Raw genomic sequence first — 26,051 nt, forward strand, 5'->3', positions numbered from 1 at the left:
TTCAGTGTGTCAGCTGAAATCGACATCTATCCATTAAATTAAAATCCTGCCAAGCTAGGTAAAATCTATGCTGATTTCACTGATCAGGGGTAGCGCAGTCACACTAAAAACTTACACCAATAAAACCTTTATGCCATACTACATCACCTTGTCTGTATGCACAAACACACGAATCTATCATATTCATGCTCTTGTGTATTGCTTCACAAGTATACTATATTGGCACATTACTATAGTAACGTAAGCCGCTACATCATGTTGAAAATCTTTCAAACAGAATACACAATCATTTCTGTGCAGGCAGTGGCCCATTCAATACCAAGATATTCCAGGAACAGAATATAAAATACTTATAATTAATGACAAGTGATGTCAAGTTTCATTTTCATTGCCTTAATTCTTTAGGATTGCATGAAAGTTTTTGGCCAGCTACAAAAACCATGTATATAATAGGCAAGGAAACGAGCCACTCCACACTTATTGCCTGTTCATTCCAGATACCAAGTGCTCTCAATCATTAAAATCATTCAGAAGTGAGGGCATTCAGTGCTTCTGCTTATTACCTGGCAGGGTCAAGACCCTAATTTAGGGAATCCTTCATTCTGGGAATATAACTATCCTTTACATCAAAAGCAACTGTTTGTGCACATAGAAGGGAGAATGTAACCCCTAACTTCATAGCAAGTTCAGCTACAAACACGCACTGAGGATTGTTATAAGGGGCTGAAATTATATCTTGTGCATTACCTGTGTATTGCATTTAAGGGTGAAATTCTACTTCCATTTACACCAGTGAAGTCAATGGAGTTACTCTGGATTTACCCCAATATACAGTGAATGCAGAATGTGGTCTTAAATCATTTGCGATGCAACTAAAATACTGTTGATGTCACTGGAGAATACCTAACACTATAACTGAGTTGTTGTTGTTTTCAAAATTGCTTGAATAATAGTCAGTCAATCTTCCTAGTCCTAAAAACACAATGCCAATAACTATCATGTAAAAAGGATTAGTCAAGTTCAGGACGATTAGACCAAAATGTGAGGGAAATCAGTAAGAAAACGAATTACCTTGGTCTTATTTTTCATTAGAAAAAGCAGATTTCCTTTCAGCCGACACCATCTCTCTCTCTTGGTTCTATATGCAAAGAAGTAAGAGATTAATAAAAACAACCTTTTGTCTCCACACATTAAATGCTTCTTAAAGAATATGCATTAGCAATAAAGGTCAGAAGAAAATCATTAACAACAACAAAAAAATCAGCTTCACTCAGCAGCTCCAATGTACAACATGCTGTTAAATGCCAGATAACTTCCCAGAAGGTTTCTTCTACCCTGCAGCTGAGCGAATTGGTGACTGCGGCATATACTTAACTGTGTTTTCTTTGCATCTCTCCCTTTTCTCACACAGGAGCAGAAACTGACAATTTAGCATTGAACAGCTTGCTACTAAACTGCTCAGAAGCTAAAATTACAGATGATATTAGATACTGGTATATTAGATCACCTTCCTTCAATGGAATAATGATTATAAAATAGAGAAGTGGGCTATTTAGATCAACTGCATCTACATTTATATGAGAAACGAGAATATCCACAGCAACACTACAGACGATTTTAAAAAAAAGTTTGAAGGGATATGAACCCTCGTGTTTCAGGGCATAAGGCATGCTCTAATTGCTGCACGATATGAAGAAACATTTCCTATGGGCAGTTTCTTCCCTAGCTGCCCACTATGGAATTCTTCCACCTTTCCTGAAGCATCTGGTACTGACCACTGTCAGAGACAGGATATTGACAGATCGATCACTCATCTGCTCTAATATGTCAATTTCTTTGCTCTTGGTGTTAACGTCACTGATGTCAATGAAGCTACATAGGCAAGTCTTGAAATATCCACTTGGCTATGCACCACTAGAAAACAGGAAGCTTGCCCTTGCAAGCAATGGGGCCTAGAGGATTGATTTCAGCAGACAGTTTTCCCTTAAAAACATTAAATTTCTAGTATGCATGGATGTGAGGACACTCTACCGAAGTATAAGAACCTATACAGAAAAGAATGCGACCCAATCACAGTGTTTTCAATATCCCCAGATGCTCACAGCTTTAGAGTGAAATAAACTGACCAGAAATCTTGTTAAAGTACAGCCCTTCAGAACCCAGTGGACAGCAGTGAAGTGGACAAGAACCATATCAATTTTTATTGCTTCTGCTGCTAGGAAAAAGTTCTCAGCAGCAACAGAGAAGTCACTGTAGTTATTCATGGGGAGACAGAACCTAAAAACAAAACAAACACCTCAGGATAGGGGATGGGCAGAAAAAAGTTAGACACCTTTCTCCAAGTTTCAGCAGGAGGCTCTGGAATTGAAGGCAAAAAGAGAAGAGGAGAGCATCTTCTCCCTACCAGTAGCCAATATGAGATGGAATAGGGTGCCTGCAAATGTATCAAGGTCTAATACAACAGATGACACCTATGAGCAGAATTCAAGGACAGCACTCTGGTAAAAATCCTAGCACCCTCCAAGAGCTAGGGATAGATTCTATATTATTTCTCACCAGCACACAAAACCCAGAAAGCTTGCTGGGGAGCCCCATTCCTCAAATTATGGCCATTAGATTCAGCCCCCTGGCTAGTAAGTGTCTGGAACACTTTTAAAGATTAATTTGAACCAATGAGCTTACCCAACTATTCAGGGAGCAAGACCAGACAATCAAAGATCGGGATTAGTATGAGAATTGAAAGGTGCATAAAGAACTGGTTACAGGGGAGACTACAACGGGTCACAATGAAAGGTGAACTATCAGGCTGGAGGGAAGTTACTAATAGAGTTCCTCAGGGATCAGTCTTGGGACCAATCTTATTTAACATTTTTATTCAGGACCTTGGCACAAAAAGTGGGAGCGTGCTAATAAAAGCTGCAGATGTCACAAAGCTGGGAGGTAATGCTAACACGGAAGAGGACCAGAATATCGTACAAGAAGATCTGGATGACCTTGTAAATTGGAGTAATAGAAATGGGATGAAATTTAATAGTACTAAGTGCCAGGTCATTCACTTAGGGACTCACAAAAAGAATTTTTTCTATAAGATTGGGACATATTAGTTGGAAGCAATGGAAGAGGAGAAAGACCTGGGGAGTATTGTTTTATCAGAAGATGACTGCGAACCACCAATGTGATGCAGCTGTGAAAAAGGCTAATGCATTCCTAAGATGCATCAGGCTAGGTATTTCCAGTACAGATAGGGAAGTGTTAGTACCACCATACAAGGCACTAGTGACTCCTCCTCTGGAATAGTGTGTGCAATTCTGGTCTCCCATGTTTAAGAAAGTTAACTTCAGACTGGAACAGGTACAGAGAAGGGCTGATTTAAGGAATCCCTACCTTACAAGAGAAGACTCAAGGAACTTGACTTGTTTAGCCTAACCAAAAGAAGACTGAGGAGAGATATGATTGCTCTCTATAAATACATCAGAGGGATAAATACCAGGGAGGCAGAGGAGTTATTTAAGTTAAGCACCAATGTGGACGCAAAAACAAATGGCTATAAACTGGCCATCAACAAGTTTAGGCTTGAAATGTAGATGGCTTCTAACCATCAGAGGAGTGAAGTTCTGGAATAGCCTTCCAAGGGAGCAGTGAGGGCAAAAAACCTAACCGGCTTCAAGACTGAGCCTGATACATTTATGGAGGGGATGGTATGATGAAATTGGATATGTGCCATTGCAGACAATCTGTGACTGCTAGCAGCAAATATACCCAATGGCTGGTGACGGGACACTAGATGGGGAGGGCTCTAGTTACTACAGAGAATTCTTTCACAGATGTCTGGCTGGTGGGTCTTGCCCACATACTCAAGGTCCAACCAAACACCATATTTGGGATTGGGAAAGAATTTTGCTCCAGGTCAGATTGGCAGAGACCCTGGGTGTTTTTTCCCTTTCTTTGCAGCATGGGGCATGGGTCACTTGGAGGTTTAAAGTAATGCAAATGGCAGATTCTTTGTAACTTAAAGTCTTTAAATCATGATTAGAGAACTTCAGTAACTCACCAGAGGTTATGAGTCTATTACAGGAGCAATGGGTGAGGTATTTGTGGCCTGCAATGTGAAGGAGGTCGGACTAGATGACCATGATGTTCCCTTCTGGCCTTCAAGTCTATAATCTGACCCATAGGCTCTCTCAAACAATCACAACTTGAGATACTATAGGTGAAGTAAAAATAATGCCTATTCTCTGTTGCTGAAATTATTATATTAGTGATTTCCTAACAGTCTAGGGAACAGATATTTATTCAAGTTTACTGGAAATTGAAGGACATATTAAGTACATTACCACAAAAGCCAGAAGAAACCTGTGCCGGAGGTGGGAACTGAGCTATAAAAGTTGGATAAAGCAGGAAACAGTTGGGGGTTTTTTGTGAGAAACTAGAAATTGAAAAGTTACAGCTACTACTGACTGATGACTAGCAGTCAGTACAATGCAAATCAACACATTGTACAGATCATTGCAAGTCCTAAGTTCCATTTCTTGGGCAAATAGTACAGAATGGAGGCCCACGTATACAGTAGTGCTGGATTTTATAGGAATGACTACACTGTTCACAGGTCAACATAGCTACAGCAATTTTAGGTGAAAGAAGGCATGCATTTTTATTTATAGTGTCAGTGTGCATGTACCTCTGTACATACCCCTAAATCGGAATAAATCTAACAGCTTGCTTTATTTTTTCCCAGCACCATTTTACAGAAATCTTGAAATACAAGCACATCACGAGTAACATCCACTCAGCAACCAGTCCAATTATTTTTAAAAGTCCCCAACAGTTATTTCAGGTTTTTTTATTATTATTTTCTAGTTCTGGACAGTTGGAAAGAAAGGGTTGCATAATACCTACTACCATGTTCCATATAAAATATATATTGAGGACACCTCTCTATCCAACCTATTTAAAAAAAACATAAGAAGAAGATAATAAACTACTCTTTCCTGAATGTACATTAATCTAGTTAGCAGCCAGAGGACTATTAATTTCATCTGTTTGCATATGCCAGTGAGATCCTAATCCACAGCTAAAGCATAAAAACAATTATTTAGAAAGGTGTTTAGCACCGCTCAAGCAGCAACAATGAAGAAAACAGAAAACTCTAACAAATGTGTAATTACTGACACTGTAAGATGACAGTAGCAGCAAAACATGCCTCAGCAACAGATAATTTTCACTACAAACTGATACCTACTAATTTTCCATCCTCGACCACTCTGAAAATTTTCACTTTTTCTTCCTTGTCAAAACAAGCTGATGGCCTTTTGGCCAGTGAAGCCAGATCTTTGGCATTGAACCTCATTAGATAGCAGTGAGGAGGAGGAGGAAGATATGGAGGAGGAGAATAATGATGCTAATGAGTTTTTTTAAAATAAGCAAGATCTAAATAGCAAAGTCAACTGAAATATTAAAAAATATTATATGCTGCAATATATCATGATTTCATATAGAATTTCATGTGCATTCCATGCACTGTACAGTCATTCAGAATATGAAGGATATGATTGATGGACAAACCAAGGTTAAAATAGGTACCACTGTCAAATCTGATTAAAAGAAGAAAAGCATTTTAGCTTTTCCCTGTTTTTACTAGTTAATGCAGGATCAAGTAAAATGCATTTTATACAGTACTTTCTGCATACACAGTTTTAACAATGTAACTAGTAACATGCATATGTCATGCTCACCTATAGAATGAGGGCATCAAAAGAGCTAGAGTACACAAGTACACATTCATGTAGAAAAAAAACCCAACCTAACTCTGGATAATTGACTGAAAGACCAGTCAGGGATGCTGGGTGCAATGCAGCATACAAGGGTGAGTGCTGGAGGGTGGCACCCCATGACATTAAGTATTAGTAGGCTTGAAAGGATTCGGTTTCTATCTGTAAATGTTGGTAAAAACAGATTTTACCAAATACACACAAACTGATAATATTTTTCATTATTAATAACTGAAATTTACAAATAGGCAAAGAAAGAAAAATGCTGCTTGAGAATTTATTAATTTGATTTAAGGATATATTTTGACATGTAACAACTTCCTTGGCCCATGGCATATGGCTACAGGGGGAGTTTTGGTATGCTAACATGTTTTCCAACTGTCTTTGTATGATAAGCAGGATTTGCTGCTGGTTTTGTTTTATCCTTATGGACTGTATTTTGGGGGCAGACTTTTTATTTTTATTTTTCTCTGGTGTGTGTAAAAAAAAATCTGCAGCAAGCAGCTGTGTAGCAACATGAAAAGATCACATAACTGAGCTCCCTGTCTGTTTCCTTTGCAGCTCCTCAAATCAAAGCCAAGTCCTTCCCAAACATCCTCACTGGGATCACACAGCAGGTGAGGAAGTGGCAGTTTAAATCCCCTCTACATAGCTTGAACCAGCTCTCATCTTTCTCAAGGCACATTTTTAAAAGATACACTTGTGACAGTTTTGGGAATTTCTCTGTCTGAGTTTATATGCAGTGTTGTGTAGCCATGTCAGTCCCAGATTAGAGAGACAAGGTGGGTGAGGGTAATTTTTTTTTTATTGGACCAACTTCGGTTAGTAAGAGAAACAAGCTTTTGAGCTTAAAACAGACCTGAAGAAGAGCTCTGTGCGGCTCAAAAGCTTGTCTTCCTCATCAACAGAAGTTGGTCCAATTAAAAAAATATTACCTTACCCACCTTGTCTCTCTACATGAACTTATGAATTCATGGATTTTATTATTATATCTTTACTGAAGCCATGTCTACACTAGCAGCTTACAATGGCACAGCTCTACTGATACAGCTGTGCCGCTGTAAGATCGCTTGTGTGGTCGCTCTATACCAATGGGAGAGAGCTCTCCCATCAACTTAATAAAACCACCTAAATGACCAGCAGTACCTATGTTCTCCCACCAACATAGCACTGTGCACACAAGAGAGTATGCCAGAAAAATTTATGTTGCTCGGGGGGGAGGAGGGAGTATTTTTTTCACACCCCTGAGCAACTTAAGTTTTGCCGACATAAGTACTAGTGTACACATGGCCTGATTTTTTCACTGTATATTGTCACGTGAGATTGCATCATCCCTTTCCTTTACCACAAGAGGTGTCTGGCACCTGGGTGTCTGGCCCTGAATGGGAGAGTCATTATAGACCATCAACAGTTGAATAACCTTCCCCTAGTAGGACAATGGGCACTAGCAGCCAAAGACTATAGACTTGTTAATAACTCTTATCCATTGTAAGGAACACAGAGGATATTGTTGGCCCCAATGTACAGAGGGCTGGAGAACGAAAAAAAACCCAGAGGAAGGACAGGAAGAGACAGGGTGTTAGCAACTGTTGTTAACAAGAGACTCTTTGGCAAGAGAAGACTGAGCAGAAGGAGAAAAGGCATAGAATGATCTTGGACCTTTAAACAGGCACTGACTGAGATTCAAAGTGCTCTTAAGAGTGGTGACAAAACAGAGTGACGTTGCATTCCGGTATTTGTTATTTTTCCATACATCTTTGCATCTCTTGTGCTTATTCTCAACCAGTCCCACTTTATTCATAGAAGTGCCTTCGCAAAATCTGTACATCCCTTGTTTTAATGGTCACAAGATCCATGAAGATTTAAAGAGCTAACTGGAGTGCCCATTCAGGTGGAGCTCTAGAGAGAGAGAGTGCTTAAGCTACGGATGAGACATGCGAGAAAAGGAAGATGTTATTTAAAGTTAAGCGTCAATGTGGACACAAGAACAAATGGCTATAAACTGGCCATCAACAAGTTTAGGCTTGAAATTAGGCAAAGGCTTCTAACCATCAGAGAAGTTAAGTTCTGGAACAGCCTTCCAAGGGCAGCAGTGGGGGCAAAACACCTAATTTGGCTTCAAGACTGACCTTGATAAGTTTATGGAGGGGCTGGCATGATGAGATTGCCTACAGTGGCATGTGGCCCCTTGGCAACTGCCAGTAGCAAAAATCCCCAACTGCTGGACACAGGACACTAGATGGGGAGGAGTCTGAGTTACTACAGAGAATCTTTCCCAGGTATCTGCCTGGCGGGTCTTGCTCAAATGCTCAGGGTGAAACTGATCACCATATTTGGGATCAGAAAGGAATTTTCCCTCAGGTCAGATTGACTGAGACCCTGGGGTTTTTCGCCTTCCTCTGTGGCATTGGGGCAGGTTTAAACTAATGTAAATGGTGAATTCTCTGTAACTTAAAATCTTTAAATCATTATTTGAGGACTTCAGTAACTTGGACAGAGGTTACAGGTCTATTACAGGAGTGGGCAGGTGAGGTTCTGTGACCTGCAAGTGCAGGAGCTCAAACTAGATGATCACAATGGCCCCTTCTGACCTTAAAGTCTACAAGTCAGCAATGGTCGGGGGCAGCTGGACCAGAAGGTCCCACATCCTAAAACAGGAGTACTAGACAGAGCTAAGGGTGAACCATTCAAGAAATATATGTTTGCTAATAATGTTTTAAAGAAAGTCACACCAATTAGATCTTAATATCTTTCAGCTTTTACCTGTATTGCATTTAATTCCAAATATTTAGATAATATTCATATCACTGCACATCTGCTTTGAGAATTTAAGTCTTCTAAACTATGCAGACTCCTAAGCCTCTAACAAGTCACTTAAGCACTTGGATTCAGAGACTGTTGAAGTGATAATCTCACTTTTAACAGAAGTAGCTTCTTCTGCCAGTGTAGAAAGAATACTTTCTTCCCTTGGACTAATTCATTCCAAATTGAGAAATCGTTTGGGACCTGAAAAAGCAGGAAAGCTTTGTTCATAATCTGGAAAAAAAAAACAGGAAAATTAAGGTGAAGATGACTCAGTTAGCTGCAGAAGCCATTATTTTAAGTTTCTCATGTTGACCTGGCTGACATATTTAAAAAAAAATGACTTTCATTTAACTGTTTTAGTTAAAAACAATTTTAACAAAAACAAACCTGATTTTAAAAAACTTGAATGTTTAAGTATCAGAGGGGTAGCCATGTTAGTCTGGATCTGTAAAAGCAGCAAAGAGTCCTGTGGCACCTTATAGACTAATAGACGTATTGTATATGCATCTGACGAAGTGGGTATTCACCCACGAAAGCTCATGCTCCAGTATGTCTGTTAGTCTATAAGGTGCCACAGGACTCTTTGCTGCTTTGAATGTTTAACTAAATTCAAAAATTCATATGCTTGGTTAAAATATTGTAAGTTTGCTATTGAATACATAACGTTGTTGTTTTAGTTAACTAAAACAATTTAAATGTCTGTCTGATGATGTTCTCCTCCTAATGGCAAGAAAATCCTCCAAATATTGATTAACCTGTTGAATTGGAGATAGTTCATCTCCCAATGACTTCATAAATATCTGCTTCAATTACCTTTGGTAAATGAAATAACCAACCAGACAACCATTCATTTTCTGATATAGCTGTAAAACTAATCTGAAAAGTTTTCAAAATAATCACTTTAAAAATGTATAGTGTGTACCTTCCAAAAATGAAACCTACATCTATCTCCAAGTTGTGAAGAATATGTATTAAGGTTATAACAAGCAACAAGAATGGACTTTTATGTAGAAATCCATGATTAAATTAAGACTTCCTGACTAATGATTTAAATCAAATCCACCTTGGGAGACAGACACACTACATTCAATTAATCCCTTAACGTTTTTCACCATCACCGCAATTATCATGGATATGAAAAATCAGATTGTTCAGTTACTCAGTAAGTGGGCAGAAAAAAGGTGAGCTGTCTTTTAGTAGTGGATGCCAAATACCGCTACCAGAGAAGTAATTTCTTCAAATAGGGAACAGTTTCCACAGCTGCTAGCCCCTTTGAACTGGAAAGAAAAACTTCTACAAGCTTCCTTCACTGTTTTATGTCTTACAATTGTTTTCTGTGGACATGCAATTGTTTAAATACATACACTGATTCAAATACAAATAAGAACTGTGAATTATCAAAATTTAACTGCTAACAATGTAGATACATGCACTACAATGTTAAATAGAACTGAAAGGGGACAGAGAAACAGGCATTTTTAGCAGCTAATAAGATATGAATGTAATTACCAAACCAAAAAATGTCTTGGATTAACTGAATTCAAAGGATCAAAAGCCATGCCTCCATCCTGTTCATAAGTTTACAATCAGCAATCTAAACTTGCAGTAAAGGTAACCAAATGTTAACTTACCAAAATAGTTTTAGGTCATCACCATTTAGCCCTATCCAAACAGGACTCTACAAGACTCCACATAAACCAACTACGCATCAAAATAATTTGCATCTGATCAGGGATTCATACTGCCATAAAAGAATCAGAATAACTAATGAACACGTATTATGTTAGATCAGGATGGCTGCCAAGTAGTAATAGTTTAAAAATAAACGCTCAAAGCTGTGGCTGCAGGGAGGTCAAGCAGTGCCAGTACAAACACTGCTACTGCTTTCATCGTGATTTGCATAGCATTAAAGTAACACTTTGAACATTTTCTTTTAAGCTCCAATTTCTCAAAGTTGAGTTTTTAAACACTATTGACCACTGAGGAAATTATATCTTAATATCTTTCAGCTTTTACCTGTATTGCATTCAATTCCAAATATTTAGATAATATTCACATCACTGCACATCTATTTTGAGAATTTAAGTCTCCTAAACTATGCAGACTCCTAAGCCTCTAACAAGATAATAAAATTCATTGTTGTCATCCTAATTCACACTACCGTTCTGGTAAAAATATTAACTTCTTCATTAAACCCTTGGAGACCCTATCAAAATATAGTTGTACTTTTCAACCTTCATTTCTTTTCCTTTCCTTTCTCCTACTTTGAAAGGGTACAATACCTTCAGTTCACTTCATGCAACATTTAAGAAGTTCTAAGATCATAAGTCTTTTGGGCACATGGAGGAGGAAAATATCCTTCAAAAGGAAGAAAAGCCTCAGGTATTTCAAAACTGTATTTTCAAGAACTGTTCTATTAAAGCAGATATTGGTTTTATTGAAATATTTCTCAGAAAAAATATAGGATATACATTTTTCTAAATGAATTCAGCTCTGAAGTCAAAATATAGGAAATGGATAGTGAGGGCCTTATTATGACATTGGTTACAAACCTGAATTCTGTAAATAAAGGGTCATATCTCATGTAAATCAGAAGCATTTCCATAAAGTAACTTCCAGTTTTCACTGGTGTAAGTAAGATCAGAATATGGCTCAAAATCAAGTAGATAATTAAAAATGCTTCTCCTTAATCCCTGGGATGCTGCAAAATTGAATTTTACATTTCTGATTCTTTATTAAACTGTAAAAACAATTAAAACTTATTCCTTTAGCAAGAAGCTCATTTGGAAGCTTCCATCACTTCTACAAGTCCAAATCATGAGAGATGGGCAATTACTAACAGGGGGAAATTACTAACTGGGGGAAATGGCCCTATGTTTTGCATAGGTCCCCAAAAGTTAAAAAAAATGTCATGCTCTAAGTGGTCTCTCCCCCTTCTTGCCCTGCAGATGGAGTGACTAGCATGGAGAAAAATAATCATGCCCTACATATGTGAGGATACTGTAGAGGCCACCCCCCAAACACTCGTGTTTATTCTTGTTAAAACAGGCCCAGACAGTCAGAAAACTGGAATGTATGTAACTGGACTGCTGTTTGCACTCAAGTTTTCCAACCAGTTACTCTACAACATAAAAAAGATAAACAAGTTAATTAAAATATTACTTTTTTCTGTGGAACAAAATGTCTCTTTACAATGCATAGGGCATAAGTAGTAGTAGTAATAATAGGTAGCTGAAGTAGTAACTTAGCATTTTTAAATTACTCTATGTGGGAGGGAAGTGATTTTGTTTATTAGAGGAAAGCTCTTGCTGCTTCCCCCTTCTACAAAAAGGGATGATACATACACTGGACCCTAATTTAAGTACAGTACAGGTTTTTTGAGTTTTAAGTGGCCTTGGTGTTCATTACCTTATAATTTATGTAAGATCTCTGGAGTTAAGACACATATACTGTATCACACTCTGACGAGGAATTCGACTTTGAGGGATTTACACAGGAGGAAGTTGAAAGAACAGACATGGAGTGGATGCAGGAGCTGTCCCAGCAACTGTCCAGGCTCGGGGTAACTGTTCTGCCACAAAATATTGAGTCCTGGATAAGAGGCGACGATGAAGCAGAAGAATTTTGTCCTGTTGCTGAAAGTCTAACGGATGATGAAATTCTTCAGACAGTACGACCAAACAACATTCCAGAAGAATTGGCCTTCGCCGTGGAAGAAGAAGGGGAAGATGAAGTAGACGTTATTCCAATGCCAACTGCGACCGGAGCCGGCTTAGAGACTGCTTTGAGATGCAGGGAAGCTCCAGGCACCAGCACAGCAAGCGCGTGCCGGGGGCGGCAAGTCACAGGGAGCAGCCTGCCGGTCGCTGTGAGGGTGGCAGGTAGGCGGCTTTCGGCGGCACGCCTGCAGGAGGTCCACTGGTCCCGCAGCTTCGGCAGCAATTCGGCAGCAGGGATGCCGATGGTGCAGCACTGGCGGACCACCCACAGGCGCACCGCCAAATCCGTGTGACCAGTGGACCGTCCACAGGCGCGCCGCCGAAAGTCACCTGCCTGCTGTGCTTGGGGTGGCAAAAAACAGAGCTGCCCCTGTTGAGATGGTTTGAGACGCAAGACGTTGAGACTATAAAATTATGTAGCTACGTAGTCTTTTGCAGTTTGCTAAACAGAAGCAGCACAGCAGCAAGAAGCAAAAGCAACTTACTGACTTTTTTTTTTTAAGAAAAACTAGACTAGTTTATTGTAATGTCTACTTTAAATCTCTAATAAAGCAACACTTTTTTTTCTTGTTTATTGTTTCCTTCAAGTAGGAGTTTATTTTCTAAGGTTTTTTATACTTTATGGATGTGAAGGTAATTAGCGCTACAAAAAATTCTATGTACATATTTATATATACAGTGTATATAAATTTCTCTATGGCATTCCATACGCAATGACGGAAGTTCATGGCGCCTGAAAGCGGACAATCAAAACAAAGCACACAAAGCATTTAACCAAATTCATTAAAATCACTTCCATTTCAAAACGCAATTTCCACTGACGCCCGTGGTGAGTACCGTATCATGTAGACTCGTTTTGCGTGACAGTTCAAGTTTGATGCTATTGTTAGCCCGCTATAACCTGCAAATACACAACTACATATACCTGTACTGCAATTTCGGTCACAAAAATATAATTTCATTTTAATGCGGTCCCCGCTATAATGCGGTACTTGGCGTGGATCCCAAACCCTGCATTCTAGCGAGGGTCTGGTGTACTATTTTTCAGCTACACCGAAAGAAGGACAGGAGACATTTATAGACTTGAAGACTAAGGTCAGAAAGGACCATTGCTTAACTTAAACAACATCCTCTCCCCATTCCACTCCTTTAACAAACATCTCCTTGGTCCTTTACCAAGCCATATAATCTGGTCACTGTATCCCTTCCTGATGGAGTACCTGCCTTGGACATCCGCCCCATACGTAGGCTATGATGTTGTAACTCATTGTGTAAGTCCCTTCCCTACTCACCGTAAAAAAGCCATCCCTGAACCCACTGTGGGGAAGGCGAAAAAGCCCCACTCCACCTAGGCCAATCTGGTGACAAGGGAAAAATTCCTTCCCAGCCCCCCTACAAAGGAGAGGCTAGCGCCATGCCCACAGCAAGTCCTGACCAAACCTAGCGCTTTGCCATCTCCAAGGGGAGAGTTGAAGGTGCTGCTCTGTCTGATCTGGGGGAAATGGGTTTCTCCAGCTGGGCTTACACCTTTTCAACTGCCCAGCCCTTCCAGTCCCTGGGGATGAACTGGCATCACCACGGTGACCCACTCCCCATTTTGCAGCAGCCTCTGAGCCTCTTCCTTCCCTGCCCCCCAGTAAAGTTCTATTCCCTCTCCCCCCAGCAAGCCAGACAACATCCCCTCTTTCCCCTCCTCCTCGCACTTTAAAGATGCAGTGAGGTCATTAGGGTAGCATGTACTTTGTTTTAAATCCAATGAAAGGGGGAAGGATAAGTAAATACCTCATGCTGTTCTCTAGGTAGGATATCTTTTACTAATGAGCTCCTGTTTTGGATGAAGCAACAGTGCTGACAAGAAGTCAAAGCAAACCCCAAGGCAGTGTTGCCAACTATCATGAATTTGTCATGAGACTCATGACAATTGTTGTTTTCCTTAAAGCCCCAGCTCCTGGAGTCAAGTGGATGTAGGATGATTTCAGCCTTCATTCTTAAAGAAAAGCACGTTTCTAGCCCTCATGACTGTGGATAAAGCTTCAAAATATGACACACACACACACACACACACACACACACCCCGCAGTGCACCCTAAAGGCTCAAAAAAGCAGAAGGCAAATAAACACCAAATCCATTATTTTTACATTGACTTTAAAATTATGAGACTCTCTCATGATTTTTGAACATTTGGGGTTGACAACACTGTAACTGCTCTGAAGGAAAAATTGGGTGTGTGGAAAAAGTAATAGCAGAACAGAATATTGTTGTGGTGATCTATTCCCCCACCCCTGAAATTGCATCCATAGTGTTCACCCACCAATATTGCTTTTCACAGCCGAGCTATACCAAGTCTAAGAAGTTACTGCAATACTACTAAAAATTGAGTGTTATTCCACTCAGCAAGATACCTTCCTTTTTCCACAAAATATATTCTGGAGCTACCGTCTTTAGGTCTATATTTAGGTCACCATCGCTTGTCTCCTCCAATACTTATCTAAACACATAAACAGGTACGCTTAACATTCAAAATCACTGGCAACACTCATTTCACTGGCCATTGCTACTGTACACAACACACCATTGTGTTTAGGGACTGCAGCATATACTTCCAACACGCGAGATTTGTCATTATCTGAAGATGGTGTACTCCCTGAACAAATGTTGAATTATTTAGCTTTTGATGGTTTGTTTCACGAACTTAGAAGTAAATAGAGACTACTATCCCCTCTCAAAAGGGCCTACAAGCATAACAAAGGGTTATGTATTTTACACATACACACATCTTTTGTATTACCCTAAGGGTCACCACATGGCTATGTGAGTTGCTCTACCTCTATTATTTCTGAGTCTGTCACACATATTATAGTCCCTACCACCCTGGGTTTGAAGGACTGGGTATTAGTCCCAAGCTCAGGTCTCTCCCAACGGTAGTGTGTTGCATTAATTGTTTGTTCCATCACAGAAGTCTTGGCTACAGGGGGAAGATATCTGATTTGAAGTAGAAACCAAGCAAACTTTGGCAGTTTTATTTGAATATAGAGCTGAGATTTTGGATTTACTGAAACCCATACTCAAAGGTTTAAACTCTAGATGGGGTAACTCTCAGAACTGCAACAACAAAAAAAGCACAAAATCTCTTCAACTTGAAACAGTCAAGTTTCACACAGCTCTAAGCTCAGCTGCTGTGTTTGCACTGGGATTAATGGGAAGCCTCACAACAGTGCTTGTGCAAACTTCAGTTAAATCTCGGAAGGGGTTCCCCACAAAAGGCACCCAAACTATTGTTGAAATTATTTCTTCCAGGTGTCCTCCACAGACCTGGATAAGCCTAGTGGGGATCCCAAACATCATCCTCCACTTTAAAACTCTATACTTAGGTCACCATCTTTGTAATATAAAAAGACAGGACTGGCCTTCATTCAGAGCATCTCCATGCTGCTCCATAAACACATAAGAGTCACTAATGAGAAATAAGAGGCACTCACAAATAAGCAAACCAACAACATTCCAAGGTTCCACAGTCCACTGAGCTCAAGGAACAAGGACTAGGAATCCAAGGTGATTCCCTCACTGAGCACTACAAATAGACTACTAAACCTTCCTCAACAGCTTCTAATTTCAGAAGAGAGAAAAAAAGAAAAATATTCACATCAGACTCCTGGATGATATTTTACTTGGATAATTAAAACTCAGCCAAAGTACCTGACAACAAGATCCTTAGTCAGTACACTTACTAAATATACAACTGTTGAAAGTTCACAAAAATATCTGGATACCTACATTTCTAATTAAAAAGATAATATCACAGTTGAGAACACAACTGCTGAACCAATAAATCTGAAAATGATGTTTCAGTGCCCTTATATTAAGGAAGAGTAATAAATTATTCTAACTGCACCTTGGCAATAATGATACAATGTTAACAAGCAATGAAAGTCTCAATTCCAAAAATGATGTTATGCCATCTGGGGGAGGACCTACTTGGGGAAAAGGTGGTCCAGAGAAGGCTGATATTAAAAATACAACAAAAAAGCAAGCATAAAGAAATATAAAATCACCTCAAAAAAGGTATTTTATATTTTAAACCAGCAATTACTGCAATAGACAACCCTATACTCCCATTTTACTTCCAGACCACTAAAACGTTAACTGGCACGATGGAGAGCAAAGCATGAGATATAATCAAGACACTTTTTACAAATAAATTAATTGCTTTAAAAATATACAACCTATGTATTTTACTTTAAAAATAAGAAAAGGGCTAGCAGATCTTATCCTGATTCTTTGACTGGCAAGCACATACAGAGTGACGGGCAGAATGCAAGGAAGTAGGGAAGGTAAGATCTCAACATTTACACAGGGCAGGACATGAGGCTGTTACTCCAGCCAACATTAGGGAATAAAGATCAGCATCTCTCCCTCCCCATGTGCCACTTGCCAAATGTGTTAGGGCTACTGGGTCTGCATATTTGGCCAACGCTGCCATGTGTATCAGGCTATTTGAAGCTGCATGGAACCTCTATTGTGGTGTGCAGTGGGTATTGAGAGCTTCCCTGTATGGCTGCTCCATACTGCCACCTCGCCATGCACAGGGGACATACGAGGATTGGCGTACCATGGCAAACTTACTTTAGCTGCACGGTGAACTCAAGCTTGCTGCTCTTGAATGATTACTCATCCCAGACATTATTCCATACCGTATAAACTTTCATTAACTGCAAGTAATGGAGAAATACCAGAAATGCTGGAAAATCCATTACAATAACTACATCGGTAATAAATACGGATCGTAAATGCTGGATAGATTTCTGCTTACAATACTCCAGTTTGTAATGATGGGTTCCTGTTCTGCTTAGTGACTATAATAAGCAGGAGCCAATTATTTTGCAGGATTTTCTGTGCTTTTTGCTGGTCCCTCCTGTGGCACACATGGCACAGCAACAGAAGTCTACTTAAGAGCAGCATCCTGCTCTGGGTCGGAAGGTGGGTCGACTTTGCCAAGAAAGGAAAGAGGGCAGGAGGAACTGCACCTAGCTTGGGATGCTAACAAACTGTGGACATACAGCAGCGGTGAGATCAGACCAGGGGACAGCGCATCTCGGGACTCTTGTTGTTTTCAAATACCTATAACTCTTGAGTGTGTTTTAAGAGTAAAATTTCTATGGTTCAAAAATTCTTTTGCCAGGATTGTTTTCCTTGCTTTCCTGTCACATTGTCCCTGAAAGAGTTAAACTCGAAGCCTGGTGAGCCCACAGACTAGGTAGAGATCTAGGGGAGTATGTTTAAGGTTGCTATGGCACTAGCCGAGTAAAAGTAGTATTTAAAAAACATGACTTTCCTTTGCTTCTGAAAGATTTTTTCAATTACTTTTTACCATTTACTATTTGCTTTTTTGCACTTAACCAATGTCCACAGACTAGTAATTTTCTAGTTCTCATGAATTAGCAAAATACTTTAATATCTGGTTTGCAGACAGACAAGTTGAGAAGATTTAAATCCAAACATAAGACTGTTCCCATTTGTCTTAATTTAATAAAAATATTTCCATTAAATTTTGTAAATAAACAAACACACATTGGGGTTAGATTACCTGAAGATATATCAGCTACTCTTGTCTCTCTATCTCTGTACAGTTTCATGCTAGCCCAGTAGGAGAACTTGGTTCTTGCTTTGCTATTTGAAATGCCTTTTGTCACTGAACATCTCATGTGTCCAGGCATCTTCAACTTCCAAGAGATTTTGTAACATCAGCAAAATTGGGGAGAAGTTTCCTACATAGTACACCATTCCCATAAGCCTACAAGCATCTCCTACATCTTCATGCTCCAGCACCTCCAATAGAACCTTATTTTACCTGGGTCAGCGTCTGTTCCTGGAAACTAAAGTCAAAATATGACTTGTTACACTTGTGATGTTGCACCCCATAATGCTTTATGGGAATATGCTTATGAATGTATATATGCCATAACTGGAATATGTTTTATGCTACATATGCCATGTAACATATCTCTGTAAAGGCTGTGAGCTACTGAATATATTCATCCTATTTGTATGCATGTGTCATTTTTGTACTCAAAGTTATGAATATTAGCTGTGTATCTGCTTGATTTTAAGTAGCCTTAGTAAAGCATTTGATCAGCTTCTTGAGAAAGGAATGTGCAAATTAAGTGCCCAATCAAGAAATACTTAAACAATGGATCTTGGAAGACTCCAATCCACATAAGAAGTCTTCCTGGAGACATTCAAGATAGCATGTGGGCAATAGCTGCTGCCTGTAAAACCTGAGTCATGCATGGACATATGACTTGCCCATGTGACTCCAAAACACCATCTTGGGGCTAGTGAGAGCTGCATAGGAGAGAGGAGAGGGTCTCCACTCACAAGAGAAAGTCTAAGCCCCTGGGAGACCCTTCCATTTGGTCTTCAGCTGGCTCAAGAGTATCCTTTGAGGAGTGGAAAGGCTACCTGAAAGAAACTGGAACAAAGGCCCGTAACCATGGGGGTGTGAGTGATTGCTGGACCCAGACTAGGGTCTGGGAGGCTAGTCTGTAAAATAAGCTTACTGGAACATCTCTGGGGGTGAGGCTTCATCTGTAATCACTTTCTTACTGCATTAGGCTTAGACTTGTGTGTTTAATTTTATTTTGTTTGGTAATTTACTTTGTTCTGTCTGTTAGTACTTGGAACCACTGAAATCCTACTTTTTGTATTGAATACAATCAGATTTTACTTATTAATTAACCCAGCCTGTGTATTAATACCCTAGGGGGAAAACCGCTGTGCATATCTCTCTATCAGTGTTATAGAGGGTGAACAATTTATGAGTTTATCCTGTATAAGCTTTATACAGGGTAAAACAGATTTATTTGGGGTTTGGACCCCATTGGGAGCTGGGCATCTGAGTGTTAGAGACAGGGACACTTCTTAAGGTCCTTTCAGTTAAGCCTGCAGCTGTTAGGGGACATGGTTCAGATGGGTTTGCAGCCAGCAAGCGTGTCTGGCTAAAACCAGGCAGGGCACTGAAGCCCCAAGCTACCAGGGAAAACAGACTTAGAGGTAGTCTCAGCACATCAGTTTGCAGTTCCCAAGGGGTCTTCTGTGATCCAACCCATCACAACACTACAAACTGTCAATTGTCAGTACCAACCTTGATTCCTGAAATCCCTTCACCACAGCATGTAACTTAATACCTAGCACTTTGCTAGTGGATTCATACTCTAGATCAGCATGACAAATGGTGCCTTCCAATCCAGTAACCAGCTGGGAAATTCTCTTTTGGAACTGATCAGATGCTGACAATCTGCCGAAAAGGCAACTGATGGTAACAATATCAGCCAAAACATTCAATGAAGGTAGCAAGACATACCTACTCTGTGTCCAGGTAACCTGGCCAGCTTCAGAACATGGTGTAATAAATACTTGATTTGATTTGGGCTTGGTAAAAGATGCTTTGTTAACAAGAAGCAACATTCTGTTGTCTTTGATCTGGAATAGATTTTTTTTAATTGATGTAAGGCATTCCAGTACCTCTCTGATAAGCATCAATATACATTTCTGAACAATTAAGTAATGCAGTCTGCTACCTGGCTCACATGCTCCAGCACAATGCTATGAGCTCTCTTCCTGCCTCCTTCTCTCCTCCCCCACAACTCCCAAGAACTGCATCTCTGGGCCAATCCTTCTTCTGAGTCTAAGATTGCAAATCCAGCTTCCCAACATCAATACTTCACCAAGCCTCCAAGCACTAGTGCTCTGCCACAAATACTCAAACTTGAATTCAACAACAGTCCAAATGAGTCCCTTATGCACACAGAACTACACAATTTCAAATGACACACTCCTTGATGCACTTCTTTCCTCTCACATGAGTTAAATCCCTTTAAGCAAACAGAGTTTCATTGGTCTAAAGTGGGTGCAACTGAGAGAAGAATCAGTGCCCTGATTTGCTCATCACCTTTGGCAGGCATGACTATATGAATAAAAACTCTCACTCACTTTGGGTGCATAGTCAGGTGGCCTGCTCACATTAGGTCTCTGTTTGCAGTGAACAGTTTGTGTTTTATAGGGTTGATTGGGAGTGAAAGAATTTCCTTTTTTTTTTTTAATTAAATGATAATCTTTTAGAGAGGGGAAAACATCAGGGAAGGGATTACAAGGACTCAATTAAACATTCAGTGTTTTTAAAGTGTGTTAATTTTTGAGCCTGCAATTTTGACAGAGCCCATTTTAAAGGCTCTAAATCCTATAAAACATTTTTCTCTTGAAATGAAATGACAGGTTTAAGGCAATTCTTCTAAGAAATATTTTAATGGTATTTCAATTTAATTGGATTTAAACCTCAATGGAAAGCCATAGCTTTTAGACAAGTTGTTACTTATAAAGAATACAAAGACAATACAAGGGTCAAACTAACTCCGAGAGTTGCACTAGACAGATAGCAACAGTGGACTGAACTGATGAGTAAACATTGAAAAATACAAGATAATTCACTCAAATGTACAAGCTTAACTCAAACCACAATAATCTGACATACTCTTTATAGATGTGTGCACACTGGAGAAGTCTATAAAGCATTATTTGCACATGATAGTAGCATTGAGGTTGTATATACGAGTTTGGTGTTGAAGAATTTGGTATGTGCTTTGTGGTTGGCTTTATAGGTATATTTGTGTATCAACTTTAAAAACTGAATGTAGTAGGGACTGGGGAGCATGGTGGAGAGGGGCACCTCCATTTCTCCCCTATGTTCTTTCTAGTATAAGTCACACTTCCCCCTAAAGCCCCACTTCAACCATCAAGGCATCCCAGAGCCTCACTCAACACCGTCACACCTCTGCTCACCCCCCTTGTGCCCTTCTATGGCTCCTCACCTCCATTTGGCTTCCCACACTGCTGCTGCCTGGCACATCAATGAACAGAAGGAGCAGCACCAAGACACACTTCAACCAGTTCTCCCCTGCACTTCTCGTTTTTCTTCTGCCTCCTCACATCACCCCTTTCCTCCTGTTCCCTTCCAACACCCCCACCTATATCATCTCAGAGCCCCATCGGTCCCATAGCCCTGCCTGCCAGGGTCTCTCTCTCTCTCTCTCTCTCTCTCTGCAGAACAAAGCTGAGGACTCAGCAAAACAGGCTAGCAGTTTTGGAAAACACAAGTAGCTGGCAGAACTTGACAGTTCTGTCAGCTTTTCCTTACAGGGATAAAAATATGTTAGCACAAACAAGGAAAATAACTTGCCTTTGTCTGTTATGGGAGGAGTGTATCTTTGTGTGAAGTTTGGCACTTCCAGTGACTGATTATTTAACCACCGGTGCCTGGAAAAAAACTATAATATCTGGGGGCCTTTCTCTTCTAAAATTGGTAAATATTCAAACCCTAAGTATAGTAAATTCAACTGACATATTAAAAGCGAGTGTGTTCAGTTGAGACCCCTTTCTACCTTTAAAGAACAAGGGAAATTTTAGTCCTAGCTTGTTGTGACAGGGTGCTAGACTGGGACTCCTGAGCCAGCCCTCTGTCATGCCAGCTCCAATTAAGGGAGATAAATTGGAGCTGGCTAGAGAAACCTGTGCCTGATTGGTGAAAGGAAAACAGCTGCCAGACTAATTAGCCTGGGGCTGCATAAAAGCCTCAGAGGAAGGAAGCCAAGGGGGCAGACAGAAACAGGGAAGCCAGAGAGTGGAAAGAGAGGGGTCACTCATCTGTCCTGGTTGCAGAGACTGAGAAGCCCTTAAGGCTGAAAACCCTAAACTGTAGATGTGAGAAGGTGCTGGGATTGCATGCTGTAAATAAACTGCACTGGTGATTGCTGAGCCAGAAGGTCTCTGAGTGGGTTTTGGAGCAGAGCAAAGGCAGGAGCAAAAGGGGCCCTGCTATACCCTATTACACTTGTGCAAAAGACAAACTAGCCTATGGAACCACAAGAGCACTTCCATAATGTAAGCCTGGCTTGACAAGAGTAATTAAACATATGAGTGGCCACATTTTTTGGAAGACAAGATTAGGGAGTGTGACAGGATCAGGCCAGATGGCTACAGGAGAGTGTTAGAAGGCAGATATTAGTCCCAGATTAAGTAGATACCTTAACCAGGGAAAAGGGAACAGGGGCAGTTCCAGAACAAGCAGGAACTTGCTGGAACCAATTAAGGTAGACAGGCTAATTAGCAGGGCCGCCTGGGCAGGGGGGCAAGTGGGGCAATTTGCCCCAGGCCCCGCGAGCCCTGGCCTGGTGGCGGTCCGAGTCTTCAGCAGCATTTCGGCAGCGGCGGGGGTGGCCCTTCAGTGCTGCAAAAGACACGGAGTGACTGAAGGCCCCCCCCCCGCTGCCGAAATGCCCCACAAGCCCTGGCCTGGCGGCAGTCCGGGTCTTCAGCGGCATTTCGGTGGCAGAGGGCCCTTCCGTCGCTTCGGGTCTTCGGCGGCATTTTGGAGGCAGGGGGCCCTTCAGTGCTGCCAAAGATGCGGAGCGACTGAAGGGGCCCGGACCGCCGCCGGGTGAGTACAAGCGCCACAGCTCCCCCACTTTGCTCCAGGCCCCCTGAATCCTCTGGGCAGCCCTGCTAATAAGGACACCTGGAGCCAATTGAGAAGAAACTGCTAGAATCAATTAGGACAGGCTGGCTAATCAGGGCACCTGACTTTAAAAAGGACCCGACTTCAGTTTGTAGTGTGCATGCGAGGAGCTGGGAGCAAGAGGCACTAGGAGCTGAGAGTGAGAAGACATATTGCTGGAGGACTGAAAAGTACAAGCATTATCAGACACCAGGAGAAAGGTCCTGTTGTGAGGATAAAGAAGGTGTTGGGAGGAGGCCATGGGGAAGTAGCCCAGGGAGTTGTAGCTGTCGCGCAGCTATTCCAGGAGACACTCTAGAAAGCTGCAGTCCACAGGGCCCTGAGCTGGAGGGCGGGCCCCGGTTCCCCACAAACCTCTCAACTCCTGATCAAACACAGGAGGAATTGACCTGGACTGTGGGTTCTACCAGAGGAGAAGGTCTCTGGGCTGTTCCCTGACCCACATGGTGAATCTCTGAGGCGAACAAATCCACCAATAAGCACAGGACCCACCAAGATAGAGGAGGAACTTTGTCACAGGAGGTAAATAGATCAGCAGGCTGAAAACAGAACATTTGTGCTAAGATGGTTAAATGGGTCAGTGAGCTAAAGACAGAATGTCTACACTACTTAAGATAAGAGGAGGGAACACCCATGGAACTGTTTACACAAAGAACAAGACAACAATAGGGCAGGAACATAAAGATGAAGTAAAGAGTAGGTCGAACATGGACAGTGCATGGATGGATTATGCTGTACAGGGACTGGTTCCTACAAAGTAACCAAACCAATCCCAAAATGGGCAATGCAATGTATAACAAATGCAGTGAGATGTGTTAAGATACACAAAGGGAAGAGGGCTTCTGTGTAACTTTGGACATGTGATGAACTCTGCATCCATCCCCTGCATTTTAGTCTGATCAACTCAGCATAGTGTTGCTGGATGCCAAATAAAGATACTTGAGCAACGAAGTCTGAGGTCGAACTGAGTTCTTGGGAAGCCAAGTGGAAAGAGATCTCAGAGGGAATCCCAACATGTAGTAACAAAGTTCTGAATTGTGGCTTGTCACTTTTCTTAAGTAATGATAAAGAAAATCATGACAAAGGGTGAAACCAGCAACCATGAATCAGTGTGTCAGCAATTCCCCACATGCAAAGTGAAGTCAAAAGGAAATTAGGATAAGAGACAATAGCTATGGCTGTCTCTCTCTGGAACAAGGAGATGTTCAAGTAGACAAGAATACAAATTCTACTTACTAAAAGGGAACATGAAATGAGCCCTCTCACAGAGAAGCAACATGGGTACCAAAGGCAGAAATAAATAAATTTCAGTTTCTTACAGCACAGGGTGGGGGAAAGCATGCAAGCAAAAAAGGCATAGTTAAAGATACATATGACAGCTTTCTAACAGACATGTGTGTCATTTTAAATTCTTTGAGATCATCCTGTTTTCAAGTGGTTTTGCTTCAGTTTCATAAAGTTATGACAAAATGCTAATATAATTTATGAGCTCATAAAATTGTATTCTCTAAAAAGGAACAGCAAATCTTATTAGCATGTATTTTCTAAATATATTTGTTATTCATGTTTTATATGAGAAAGGACAAATGTTACTCACACATACTTAACAAGTATATATGCATATTTTGTCCCCATTTTAAATGCATAATCTCAATATAGTGTAAAATCCTGTGCTGTTAAAGGGAGAAGTAAAATCACTCCTTGGAATTTTCTTCTTACACTATTTATTGAGATATTACCACAGATAAAACAGACAGATACAGCAGTCTTCAGAGTATAATTGCTGGTATTATACCACTATGAGAAACATGAAAGAAAAAATTAAGGCAGAAATTTTCACAGCACAGATTTGGCTTCAGTAACAACTGGGCTAATTCTGAGACGTGCAGAGGCCCACTATCACTGAATTCAATGCAAGTTCTCAGCATCTCTCAGGATCAAGCCCCGTATCCCTGAAGGAAAGAAAAGCAATGGATGGGAAAGGCACAGATCTTCATAATCAATAAACCCAAAACTATACTACTAGCAGTTTGATCTACTCCTTCAGTTGGGTTCCAATTATACCAAGACTCCCAAATGGGGTTAGCCCCAAACCTGCAACACCTCAGTCATTTTTCCACTGTAATGTTATAATAGTTTATACCATTTCAGATGATATCAGTGTCTATATCAGCTTAAACTGCAGCTATAAGTCACAGCGCTCAGAAGTTAGCAATGAGGAGATGCACTATGCCAGCAGGCACTCCTGAAGGCATAAGAGAGAACTCAGCTCCCTGATACATCTTTTGAAAGGGCACAACATGAACTCTCTACCGGAGAGGAGGCAGGGGACATGGAGGAGAGCACGACCATGGTCTTACCTCCATGAAGGACACTCATGATATTATAGGCACTGGCCTAACCCAGTTCGTGTGTTCCTAAGCAAGAACACAAGGGGGGAAAAAGGAAGGAAAACTTATTGCACCCTCAACCCTTCTCCTCTTCTTTCACAACTATGAAAATTTCAGCACAGTATATCCTACAGGGTTCATTTTGGACTCTGATACAAAACATGCATCACTTGTGTGTAATGTAAAAATCAGATACATGTCCAGAAAAAAACAATGTAGTTTAACCCTTACTAAAATGAAGTGGTTGATGAAACAAGAATTATACTACATAAAATTCTAATTACTGAAATTGAGATGTAATTTAATAATTACCTGCAAACAAGTGATGTACAACACCCAATTTGTTCCTTGATTTATGAATTATATGCTCAAATGCACCATTGCTCTTATTCCAAACTTCTCTCTTGATGGCATCCTTTATTTAAATACACTTGGCCATCTCACGCATTAGTTATATTTCTGTTATGAAAAGAAGTGAAATAGTGTGATACACAATTTTTACTGAACTGACTTTTTCAGTTTAATTTTACTAGTCCCCAGTGGATTTTTGTTTTGTTTAGAACACTGTGTTTGCTACATCAGAATTCTGATTAAGAAAAATTTAGAATCCTACATCTATTCAGCAAAATATTAAAATGACAAAATATGCATTAAAAAAGTAGTGCAGTAATGTTCCATCCTGCACATTATACTAAGTCAACCCCTGACATCACAAAGGTCTCAAAAGCAGACAGACATTGCATCTTAATATATTCAGATATGGGTGCCACTTTTGACTGCCATATTCCTACATCAATGTAA

At 40.5% G+C, this 26,051-nt stretch overlaps 1 protein-coding gene across 1 annotated transcript in view; it reads right to left on the reverse strand.

Moving 5' to 3' along the window:
* Positions 1-26,051, reverse strand: part of INPP4B (inositol polyphosphate-4-phosphatase type II B) — a 516,678-nt gene that overhangs the window by 456,979 nt on the left and 33,648 nt on the right. Inside the window, exon 3 of the mRNA XM_045019298.1 lies at positions 1,072-1,138. Within this exon, the coding sequence (XP_044875233.1) occupies positions 1,072-1,089 (18 nt within the window). The 5' untranslated portion in view covers positions 1,090-1,138. The remainder of the gene's footprint in view (positions 1-1,071; positions 1,139-26,051) is intronic.

The sequence above is a fragment of the Mauremys mutica genome, chromosome 5, assembly GCF_020497125.1.
Source record: "Mauremys mutica isolate MM-2020 ecotype Southern chromosome 5, ASM2049712v1, whole genome shotgun sequence".
Lineage (NCBI taxonomy): Eukaryota > Metazoa > Chordata > Testudines > Geoemydidae > Mauremys > Mauremys mutica.